At 36.1% G+C, this 12,868-nt stretch overlaps 1 protein-coding gene across 5 annotated transcripts in view; it reads left to right on the top strand.

The window, feature by feature from the left end:
• Window positions 1-12,868, top strand: part of ADGRL3 (adhesion G protein-coupled receptor L3) — an 872,689-nt gene that overhangs the window by 753,020 nt on the left and 106,801 nt on the right. For all 5 annotated transcript variants that reach the window (XM_060012458.1, XM_060012453.1, XM_060012455.1 and 2 more), the window contains one exon: window positions 9,192-9,401. In XM_060012458.1, the coding sequence (XP_059868441.1) occupies window positions 9,192-9,401 (210 nt within the window). The remainder of the gene's footprint in view (window positions 1-9,191; window positions 9,402-12,868) is intronic.

Genomic DNA, 12,868 nt, shown 5'->3' with positions numbered 1-12,868 from the left:
AACCAACTGTTTGTCAATTTGTTCTTTTGCATCTGTGAATTCATCATATGAGCTGTCCATGTCCAAAATGTTCATGATTTATAAACATTTCCAAGCACATTGGATGTCAGCATAAGCTTAAACACTATCAGGGATAATGGTTTTAGAGCACTGAAATAGTTGTACTTTATGAAGTAAAGACTGGATCCCAAGCAAGTTAAAGTTTTAATAAAGAACTGATAAAGTCCTGTTAACATGACTGTCCTTTTCTGATGACATTTTATTTTGGAAACAGTCTTAAATCCCCAAAATAAATCATGTTTTTCACTGTAATGATTTTTTTGTTCTAACCTATGCAGAAGTCCATGCAACTCGGGTAGAATAAGTTCATCTTTTTCCAGGTTCCCTATAGCCTCTTCAGAGCTCATCAAACAGTTTTAGAGAAACATATAAATGTGTCTTATTGTAATATTTTTCTCCATTCTCATCTGTCATATATTTCAAAGTTAGAGAAAGACATTTTTCTTGTCCCACACTTTGGAAATATGATTTTACATGTCAGTATTTTAACATCTTGTCTATGGCCAGCCCCTGTAATAGCCATCTTGAAGGCACATGTCTCAGGAGACTATCTCCTTCCATTTCTAGAAAGTTAAAAGGCTCATTAAGTACTTCTACACATTTTGAAGAAACTGAAAAGTGACCAAATAATTTCATTATGAAACCTCATTATCGCAGGTAAGCACATCACCTTCCTTTCTAGCAGCCTTGTCTACAAGGTGTACAGCACATTTAGTGGGTAAGAACTGTTCATTTTCTTTTGTAAGAAGTTTATAGGCTGAATGGCATTTTCCCAAATTTACATTTGCACTGTCCATCAAATATGCAGATAGATGAGCAAAGTCTAGTTTATGTATGGGCAAGGTTATCAACAGTCTTTTGTTTCGTGTCTTCTGAAGTTTAATCAAAACCTTTATGGAAATCAAGAAGACAATTTGAAATTCCATTTTTCAAATCAAAATGCATAAGAGCTGGGGGAAACATTATTTTGTTGCTATGATCCAACACTTCACTCTATATACTTTAGAAAGCATGATCTGACAGAATCAGCTCTACACTGTAAGGAAGCAAAACATTGGTTATCAAAATTTCTCCTTTTGTTTACCCACAGGACATTTCAGTTGCAACCTCTGAATCAGGAAAAGTAACTTTACTCAGGTGCAAAGACAAATAAAGGGAAGAAAGCAATAATACATGTTTATTCTTTTGGAATACTTACTCCATTAATTTCAGGCTTACTCCATTAATTTCAACTGAACATTGGTACCTTTTGAGGAGAGGTTTAAAAAAAACATAAAACAAAAAACCCCACTTTTTATCCTACAAAAACTTGCCTGTCTTATCCTAGATTTGTGAGATTCAACTTCCATACGCACATTCACAGTCTTCTCATGCCTGGCCCCAAATTCATTTCCACATTTTGTGTAGTATGCTTTGTTTTGGTTATCTCTCTAATCTAACTTCATGTATCCTTCCATGTGCCTTTAAAATAACACAGTTGTTTAGCATTCCTTTTCAGTATTGTCATGTTATTATATTATATTGTTCTCAGTTTCATCAATGAACTCTTAGAAAACAGTCACAATAGTAACAATGTTAAAAATTAATTTAGCAGAATCTTGGTACAAAGCACAACAGTTAATCCAAAATCAAAGAGAAATTTAGCATCACAAGGCCCTGAATTTGCATACTTAGGTTTCATCACTCAGAATAATACAACAATGTCTGATTCTCTACTAGGAACTGCAAATCATGGTTTCCAGCATCAGTAGTCAGGGAAAAGGACAGCAAGAGTCACTAAGGAAGGTGGATATTCAATGCCACAGACATTTGATACTAAAAATAATGTTGCTTCCAGCCTCTATTTTCTAGACTATCATATGGATTTTGTACTTTGCTTTCAAACTTCTGAACCCATCTCTGATCTCTGGAATAGTTTCATGTCTGAGAGAAGATTTTCCCAGGATAGAAAAATTTAATGCTAAAACTAAGACATTCCTGAGCGAACCTGGATACTTGGTCACGTTACCATTAATACTATATCTACTGCATTACTAGTTGAATGATCTGGGGTAAATTACTTATCTGTGCTTCAGTTTTTTCATCTGTAAATTGGAAATAATAATAGTATCACATCACAGTGTTTTATAGGACTAAGTGACAACCCTAATAAAATAGATAAGCACTCCTAAAAGAAACTGATATCTTGAAAGTTATGTGTTAGCTATCATCATCACCATTATCATCATCACTGTATTTAACTCAGAAATGTTAAAGATGAAATTTTCTATCTTCCCAGCTTCATTTTCTACCCTCACCCCAGATACTCCTAAAATCTTTTTCTTATTTACTGCTTGATTACTTCATTTACTTTAAAAATTTCTAATTGGTCAGTAATTGTTTTTTGTTTATCAACTTTACTTTTTAAAAACCTATATCTGTATTTAATTCTCAACTACTGTAAGATACTTAATTTCCACATTTTCTACTATTTCCTTTTCTGTTTCCTCTATTAAGGTAGTTGTGAATCTGGTTCACCAAATATGGTGAGGTTAAAAATTTTTTTTTTCAATTCAAAGCAAGAAAACTTCAAATAACTTAGAGTATACAACGCTGTGCTTCTGAAACCAAAGAGATATTCTGAATAAGTTCTCTTGAATTCAAAGGATAGCTGGATATGAATAGTTTTGTGTGCTTTCACTTGCCAGTGGTTCTCTCTCAGCAATTACAGCTTGAAAATATATGACTGATTTTTTTTTTCAACTTGATACAAATTTGGAAATTATTGCTGAGTTATTTTGGCTAACTTACTATAAAAATCATAAGAAATGCAATCATATCATTCTTCTTACTGTGTTACTCAACTTTGACCTTCATCCTATTACTGCAAAAAAAAATTCTAATTTCCTCAGACCATTGAGCCCTTTATTTTCCCAAGCATTCGTGTGGTGACCTATGTGTTTGATGATCTGTTAGAGCAATGCAAGGAACTTATTTCACAGAGTTCTTGCCATATTTATCAGAAAATAGGCCTTTCATAACCCTACTAGCTTCAGTGAAATTCCTGAGTCAAAGCAACGCCTTATGCTGATGTGATACATTGGTAGCAAAGTGAGTGCTCCTACATTTGCAAAGAGGAAAAAATAAAACTCATTTAGCTATATTACAAGTATTTCAGAACAAGATATGTTTGAGGCAATTTAAAAATCATATTATTATGCCTTAACAACTCCGACTCAACGTTAAAATAATACATTTTAATGCAGAAAGTAAAACAGGTTCTTGAAAATTACTGCCCACAATTAATAATTATTATAGGGTGATTGTTCAAGCAATGTCTGGAAAATGCAACTTTCTAAAATTATAAAAAAACATCCAGAGGGGTTCAGAATTAATTCATATAGTTTGTGTATCTGGAAATATACAATATATCTGGAAATACTTAGGCAGTAAAAATGGAAAACATTTCAAAATCTATTTCTCCATCTTGTTTGCTGACAAGATGCTTTTTGGACAATAAAGTTAGAAATATCAAGATTTACGTGAAGATCTTAGTGTACACAGGTTGAGTTATTTTTAAATCATGAAGCGGAAGTCACATTTCCCTATTCCATGAATTTGGGCTTAGTTTCATTAAATGTACCTATTGGTATATTTGAGGGTTTTATACTGACAGAGTGAGTTTCACAAAACATCATTGTTTAAGCCACCTTTTTTTCCTTCATTGTGGTACTCACCCCTTTTGTGGTATTTGAATTACTCAGTAACCCCACAGTGATAAGACAAAGCAGATTCATTGAGGTGAAAATAAAAGGAAAAATCAGAAACTTTCTGTAGCTTTTACAAAATATCTGGCATTTCATATGTGAATGTAAGCTTCACAGAAAGCCTGAAAAATGAGTATTGTTTTCATAAAAATTTCTTTCTAGAGTGGATAGAGTCAATGAATTTCCTCAAAGTATATTCTGATGAATCATTCTGTCGTTCTGCTTGTAGATTTTCTCTCAGAGCTCCCCATCTTCTTTAAGAAATTAATTTCCTTGAAGTTTTTGATTCTTTATTTTTCTAATTTTTATTGGTGTATAACTGATTTACAATATCATGTTAGTTTCAGGTATACGATAAAGTGAATCTGCTTTATCTCTATATGTATGAAGTGTCTGATACTTTAAAGGGTAAGTAGTTGTTAAAGTTGTCCAATTGCAAAATTGGAGTGACAAGGTTAGATCCACATCTTCAGACTCTAATCATACTTACTCTGCAGTCCTCTTACTTCCACACATTTTAAGATATTATGGTGTAATGAGCTTCTCATTCTCCAGCTTTAATTTTCTTTATCTTTTACTCAAGATTTTAGAGCAGGTAGTTTATGAATCAAAGAACCCCAAAGGTTGCAATGGGCAGCATGATACAACTTTTAGTTTATAATCTAAATTCATTGCAGAAGGGGGGGTAATTAAAGAGAGATTCATTTATTCAGTTCACACATTAATTGTGCATCCACTCTATGGGAGGCAGCTTTCTAGGACCTGGGGATACATTGGTGATTAAACAACTTATTCTCTTGCAGTGTACTTTCTAGTAAAGGCCACAGACGATGAACAAGAAATTTTTTTTTTTTCTAATTGGAGTACAGTTGATTTACAATGTTGTGTTAGTTTCAGGGATACATTAAAGTGAATCAGTTATACGTATACATATATCCTCTTTTTTTTAGATTCTTTTCCCATATAGGCCATTACACAGTATTGAGTAGAGTTCCTTGTGCTATACAATAGATTCTAGGCTATGTACTTTATTAATATTTCTTGTTTATGTAGAAAACATAAATAAGATATATTAATAAAATATATAGTCTAGGTAAATGTTAAGAGGAAAAAAAATTCAGGAAAAGCAATAGAGAGTCAGAGTGGGTAAATGATGTTTGCAATTTTAGATGAGGTGATTCAGAAAAACTCTGTGAGAAGGTGACATTTGAATGAAGAACTGAAGGAAGTTAGCAAGTAAGTCACACAGCTGTTTATTGGAAGAGAATTCCAGACCAAGGGAACATCAAGTACAAAGTCTCTGAGGCTGGAATGTGCTGGATGTATTCAAAGGCTAGAGGAGGCCAACTGGGGTAGAGTGAACTGAATGAAGGGGAGAATAGGAAATGTTTCACAAGAGTGCAGATCTTATAGGACATTGTAGACCTTTGTAAAGACTTTGGTTTTTACTTTTATTGAGGTAGGAGACATTGGATGCCTCCATCAATGAATCTTATTATCTGGCTTGTACTTAAAGAGAATCTCTCCATGTTGTTGAACAGAGAGGAAAGGTGGATGGATGAGGGTCAAAGTAGGGAGATCATTTAGGAGGCTGTTTAAAAAAAAATCAGGTGGGGCTTCCGTGGTGGCGCAGTGGTTGAGAGTCCGCCTGCCGATGCAGGGGACACGGGTTCGTGCCCCGGTCCGGGAGGATCCCACATGCCGCGGAGCGGCTAGGCCCGTGAGCCATGGCCGCTGAGCCTGCGTGTCCGGAGCCTGTGCTCCGCAACGGGAGAGGCCACAGCAGTGAGAGGCCCGCATACCGCAAAAAAAAAAAAAAAAAAAAAAAAAATCAGGTACCTCTGACCAATTTAGTGCAATTGAGGTGAGGAGCAGCTGTCAGACAGAAGACAGGAGCTACAAGATTTCTTGATGGATTAAGAGTAATGTGTGAAAAAGAGGAATCAATATGACTCTTAAGTTCTTGGCCAGAACACTTCAAAGAATGAAGTTGCTGTTTACTGAAATGAGGAAAACAGAAGGAAGGGTAGATTTGGGAGTGGGGGGTGGGAGCGGAGGGAGAAACAGGATAAGAAGGGGCTCAGTTTTGAACATGTAATATTTGATATTGATACTTCTTAAAATCCAGTGGGGATTAAATGGATACTAAAACTATACTGATGTAAGAGGGTTCAGCTCTTAGACATTTGGTTTAAGTGGAATAGTGTTATTATAACCATTCAAAAACAAGTATTTATTCATCTTTTTGGGGGGGTGGGGGGGGCAGTACGCAGGCCTCTGACTGTTGTGGCCTCTCCCGTTGTGGAGCACAGGCTTCGGACGCGCAGGCTCAGCGGCCATGGCTCACGGGCGCAGCCGCTCCGCGGCATGTGGGATCTTCCCGGACGGGGGCATGAACCCCTGTCCCCTGCATCGGCAGGCAGACTCTCAACCACTGCGCCACCAGGGAAGCCCTATTCATCATTTTTTATGTGTCAAGCCCAATACTAAGTGCTAGGATATAATAATAAGATATAAGACTAATAAGATCTCAAGTCACATAATGGTATATAGTTCATGTCAGGGGTGATTGAGTTATAGAGTACTCAAAACGTGGAACCTTGGAAATAGGAATACTTGCTCCATTATCACATTGTTAAAACTCTACCTAGGAGGGCTTCCCTGGTGGCACAGTGGTTGGGAGTCCGCCTGCTGATGCAGGGGATGCAGGTTCGTGCCCCGGTCCGGGAGAATCCCACATGTCGAGGAGCGGCTGGGCCAGTGAGCCATGGCCGCTGGGCCCGCACGTCTGGAGCCCGTGCTCTGCAATGGGAGAGGCCACAACAGTGAGAGGCCCGTGTACCGCAAAAAAAAAAAAAACTATACCTAGGAGTTTTATTCAATTGACCATCCTCTTGAAGGGGGGTTGGTTTTTATCATGGTTTGGCCTCCTGAAAGTTCTGTTATGACAGACTACTATAAAGAAGGCTAAACTCATAGGTCTTGTTCACATTTAATGTTCATTGTTCTTTTTCTTTCATCTTACTGATAAAATTCAAGTGGTGAGTTACATTTGATCACAGTATAATACATATAAGGTGGTTCGTGTTTATGTTTTCTGAACTAGACAGTAATACCCGAAAGATGATTGCTAATTAATTGCTAGACTTTTTTGTTCTTTCTTTGAACGTTATGTACTTTTTGTACTGTTATTTTGACATTTGGTATTCTTCTCTTAATAACTCTGCATGGGGTTTTTGAAAGACCTACAAAGGCACTGAGTAAAGTCAATACATTTCTAATAATGCAACTACCCAGGAAAAGCTGGAGTTATTTGGTTTCTTTTTTTTCTTTCTTTTTTAGTGTTTTAGGTCTTTAGGATATATTTGAGAATGTATTATACCTGCCATTATGGAAGACTGCTGTGCTGAACGCTGGTGCTTGATACTCAATTACAGCATCTTTCCTTTGAGTCAAAGAAGAGAGCAAATAGCTCTCTGTTCAGGGAACCGGGTAGCACTAACCACTCTCCACTTTCCGATAGTAAAAGTAATTTAAGCTATCAGAGACCCAACACTACTTTAGCAGTGTCCCCTGGAGAACAAAGCAGTTAAAGCAAAATTTCATGTGGTTTTCTTTCATGATTTGAGCTCCTTCTGAGAAATACATCTAGAGTTATGCAGGAATAGTTTGAAACTGTTTCATTGGCAGTGTCCTAGCAGAGTTCTTTATCAGATAACAACTGTGAAGTTGTATCTAGCAATATGCGAAGTGCTGTGATTCAGGTTACAGCATGGTGGTTCACTTGTAAGGAGAATTTCCACATTCAGAATAATCTTTGTATGAAGTTTATATAAAACATAAAGGTACAAAGTTTGAATAAAAATAGAAAACCTGGATATTTATTAATTTTTTAAGGTGAGCTAACAATGTGGGAGACAACTAAATGTAGTAACTTCCATCCTAAAACAAAAATCAATGTGTATGATCTATACAGTTGAAAAAGATGTCAATTAGAAACACATATCTTTGTTTTCAACTAAAAAATTTCCCATGCACATGTTATGCTTTCACTACTTATGCATATATCCATAAAAATCAATGTCATTGATTTGTGTCATTTAAATTTTTACATAAATGATATCATACTGTATAGATACTTTTGCCACTTGCATTTTTTTAAACGTAATATTAGATTTTTGAGAAGTATCTATGTTTGTGACTATAAATCTAGAACACTGATTTTCTACTCCTTTTTTGAATATCATTCCATAAATATCAACCATTATTTATGTATTCCCCTACTGTTGGAAGTTAGGTCTTTAAGAATTTTCAAGAAACCTAGGAAGAAAAGAGGAATTGACAGTCATAGACAGTTTCTCGATTCTGCTCCAACATGTTGGCATACCGATGTGTTGGGCTACCATACATTCTAAGCTTCACAAAAGTGGTTTCGACGGAGGCAAACTATCATACAGTGGAAATGGAGTTTTGAATCTTAGAACAAAGACAGAAATGAGATAGTGGACAAACCAAGGAACGTGGCAGGTATGGAACTCACAGGACTGTAACAGAGACACATAATGTAGTTTCAATGCGGAAGTTTTCATGAACGTATTTCTTTTTCATGGCTCTACTATCTCTTTTGGGCTGCTATCGGGTATAGTAATTCTGAATACTTATTTTCCATCTGTGTATAACAGGTTCTATTCATGCAAAACCTTTCAGTGATCAAACTTCTTGATCTCCTTAAGCCATTCAATATGAATATAAATCCAGTGACTATCCTCATTCTTTTAGATTTTCCACTAAATAAATGGTACACATATGTGGCTGTCCGTCAGAATTAACTGGGGATCTTTATAAAATTACAACTTTTATGAACTCAACCTTCGAAATTCTGATAAAGGATTTATAGGACAGAGGAATTGTATTTTTTTAATAAAAATTCTTCAGAGATTCAAATAAATTTCAGTTGTGATACCACTTTCCTAAGTGTATAACTTAATTTTTATATAGAGTATTCCCTAGCAAGAGTTGTAAAAATATTAACCTAAAAATGTGATGTGGGGTAGAAAAACGAAAAGCTTTACCTTGAAATCTTTGGCCAGAATTAAGTTGATATGCTTCAACTGAAAATGTACATAGTTGAAAATGTGCAACTGAAAATGTACATAGCTAAGAAAGGTGCAAACACTATTGACAAACTGATTTACACCTCACAGAAAAGATAACATGCTTTACCTGTGGATTAGAAATCCCAAATAATTAAGTTATCTTATTCATTGCATGTGTGGAGGATATTTAGTACATTATTAAAATCATGCTTCATAGAACCAGGCCCTTATAAACTTTGTAATTGGTTATGCATAATTGCAACTTATGCCTTTTCTATTGTGTTTCCAGCACAGTGATGCGGTCCATGACCTTCTTCTGGATGTGATCACATGGGTTGGAATTTTGCTGTCCCTTGTTTGTCTCCTGATTTGCATCTTCACATTTTGCTTTTTCCGTGGGCTCCAGAGTGACCGTAACACCATCCATAAGAACCTCTGCATCAGCCTTTTTGTAGCAGAACTGCTCTTCTTGATTGGGATCAACCGAACAGATCAACCAGTAAGCAATTTATTTTGGTATTAGAAAAGAATTTCTCCACTTCCAGCTTTCCAATACACAAAATATTCTTGTTTGAAAGTATCCTCTCTTCCAGTTGTCTAAGATAGTTACTAATTTTGAGATCTTATTCGGTATTCCCTTTTTCATATCCATTGCCATAAAGATGCAGTGAATATATGGATGTAATGTACATTTCTTCAGAAATTCTGTTCAAAAACTTGCCTTTCTAAACAACTGTGTTTCTTCATTAGTATTTTTCTTTAATTTTTTTAATCACAAAGCTGAATATTGAGAAAACTTAAATCATTTGGGGAATGGAGGAGTATCTTTTCTAACATGTAATTGTTATTCTTTGAAATTTATAATATATATATTTTTTAAAAAAACACTGGAAATTATATTGAAAGCTGCATGTCTAACATTAGTTGGGTTTTTTTTTAACCTTTTTTTTAACATCTTTATTGGAGTATAATTACTTTACAATGGTGTGTTAGTTTCTGCTTTATAACAAAGTAAATCAGCTATACATATACATATATCCCCATACCTCCTCCCTCTTGCGTCTCCCTCCCTCCCACCCTCCCAATCCCACCCCTCTAGGTGGTCACAAAGCACTGAGCTGATCTCCTTGTGATATGCGGCTGCTTCCCACTAGCTATCTATTTTACATTTGGTAGTATATATAAGTCCATGCCACTTTCTCACTTTGTCCCAGATTATCCTTCCCCCTCCCTGTGTCCTCAAGTCCATTCTCTATGTCTGCATCTTTATTCCTGTCCTACCCCTAAGTTATTCAGAAGCTTTTTTTTTTTTTTTAGATTCCATATACATGTGTTAACATATGGTATTTGTTTTTCCTTCTGACTTACTTCACTCTGTATGACAGACTCTAGGTCCATCCACCTCATTACAGATAACTCAATTTCATTTCTTTTTATGGCTGAGTAATATTCCTTTGTATATATGTGCCACATCTTCTTTATCCATTCATCTGTCAAGGGACACTTAGATTGTTTCCATGTCCTGTCTATTGTAAATAGAGCTGCAATGAGCATGACACTTTTTAAATTATGGTTTTCTCAGGGTATATGCCAGTAGTGGGATTGCTGGGTCACATGGTAGTTCTATTTTTAGTTTTTTTAAGGAACTTCCATACTGTTCTCCATAGTGGCTGTATCAATTTATATTCCCACCATTAGTGCAAGAGGGTTCCCTTTCCTCCACACCCTCTCCAACATTTATTATTTCCAGATGTTTTGGTGATGGCCATTCTGACTGCTGTGAGGTGATACCTAATTGTAGTTTTGATTTGCATTTCTCTAATGATTAGTGATGGTGAGCATCCTTTCATGTGTTTGTTGTCAATCTGTATATCTTCTTTGCAGATACGTCTATTTAGGTCTTTTGCCCATTTTTGGATTGGGTTGTTTGTTTTGTTTTGTTTTTTTCTTTTTTTTTGCGGTACGCAGGCCTCTCACTGATGTGGCCTCTCCCGTTGCGGAGCACAGACTCCAGGCGTGCAGGCTCAGCGGCCATGGCTCACGGGCCCAGCCGCTCTGCGGCATGTGGGATCTTTCTGGACCGGTGCACGAACCCGTGTCCCCTGCATTGGCAGGCGGACTCCCAACCACCGCACCACCAGGGAAGCCCTGTTTGTTTTTTTGATATTGAGATGCATGAGCTGCTTGTATATTTGGAGATTAATCCTTTGTCAGTTGCTTCGTTTGCAAATATTTTCTCCCATTCTAAAGTTTGTCTTTTCGTCTTGCTTATGGTTTCCTTTGCTGTGCAAAAGCTTTTAAGTTTCATTAGGTCCCATTTGTTTATTTTTGTTTTTTATTTCCATTTCTCTAGGAGGTTGGTCAAAAAGGATCTTGCTGTGATTTATGTCATAGAGTGATTTGCCTATGTTTTCCTCTAAGAATTTTATAGTGTCTGACCTTACGTTCAGGTCTTTAATCCATTTTGAGTTTATTTTTGTGTATGGTGTTACAGAATGTTCTAATTTCATTCTTTTACATGTAGCTGTCCAGTTTTCCCAGCACCACTTATTGAAGAGGATGTCTTTTCTCCATTGTATATTCTTGCCTCCTTTATCAAAAATAAGCTGACCATATGTGCATGGGTTTATCTCTGGGATTTCTATCCTGTTCTATTGATCTATGTGTCTATTTTTGTGCCCATACTGTACAGTCTTGATTACTGTAGCTTCATAGTATAGTCTGAAGTCCAGGAGCCTGATTCCTCCAGCTCTGTTTTTCTTTCTCAAGATTGCTTTGGCTATTCGGGGTCTTTTGTGTTTCCATACAAATTGTGAAATTTTTGTTCTAGTTCTGTGAAAAGTGCCCTTGGTAGTTTGATAGGGATTCCATTGAATCTGTAGATTGCTTTGAATAGTATAGTCATTTTCACAATGTTGATTCTTCCAATCCAAGAACATGGTATATTTCTCCATCTCTTTGTATCATCTTCAATTTCTTTCATCGGTGTCTCATAGTTTTCTGCATAGAGGTCTTTTGTCTCCTTAGGTAGCTTTATTCCTAGGTATTTTATTCTTTTTATTGCAATGGTAAATTAGAGTGTTTCCTTAATTTCTCATTCAGATTTTTCATTATTAGTGTATAGGAGTGCACGAGATTTCTGTGCATTAATTTTGTAACCTGCTACTTTACCAAATTCATTGATTAACTCTAGTAGTTTTCTGGTAGCATCTTTCGAATTCTCTATGAATAAGATTTTGTCATCTGCAAACAGTGACAGCTTTACTTCTTCTTTTCTGATTTGGATTCCTTTTATTTCTTTTTCATCTCTGATTGCTGCGGCTAAACTTTCCAAAACTATGTTGAATAATAGTGGTGAGAGTGGACAACCTTGTCTTGTTCCTGATCTTAGTGGAAATGGTTTCAATTTTTCACCATTGAAAACAATGTTTGCTGTGGGTTTGTCATATATGGCCTTAATTTGTTGAGGTAGGTTCCCTCTATGCCTACTTTCTGGAGAGTTTGCTGTGGGTTTGTCATATATGGCCTTAATTATGTTGTGGTAGGTTCCCTCTATGCCTACTTTCTGGAGAGTTTTTATCATAAATGGGCTTTGAATTTTGTCATAAGCTTTTTCTCCATCTATTGAGATGATCATACGGTTTTTCCCTTCAATTTGTTAATATGGTTTATCACACTGATTGATTTGCTAATATTGAAGAATCCTTGTGTTCCTGGTATAAACCCCACTTGATCATGGTGTAGAACACTTTAATATACTGCTGGATTCTGTTTGCTAGTATTTTGTTGAGGATTTTTGCATCCATGTTCATCAGTGATATTGGCCTGTAGTTTTCTTTGTTTGTGACATCTTTGTTTGGTTTTGGTATCAGGGTGACGGTGGCCTCATAGAATGTGTTTGAGAGTGTTCCTCCCTCTGCTATATTTTGGAAGAGTTTGAGAACGATAGGTGTTAGCTCTTCTCTA

Source organism: Delphinus delphis, chromosome 5, assembly GCF_949987515.2.
Source record: "Delphinus delphis chromosome 5, mDelDel1.2, whole genome shotgun sequence".
NCBI classification, from domain to species: domain Eukaryota; kingdom Metazoa; phylum Chordata; class Mammalia; order Artiodactyla; family Delphinidae; genus Delphinus; species Delphinus delphis.
The sequence above is the reverse complement of the archived record's forward strand: the minus strand, read 5'-3'. Positions and strand labels throughout refer to the sequence as shown.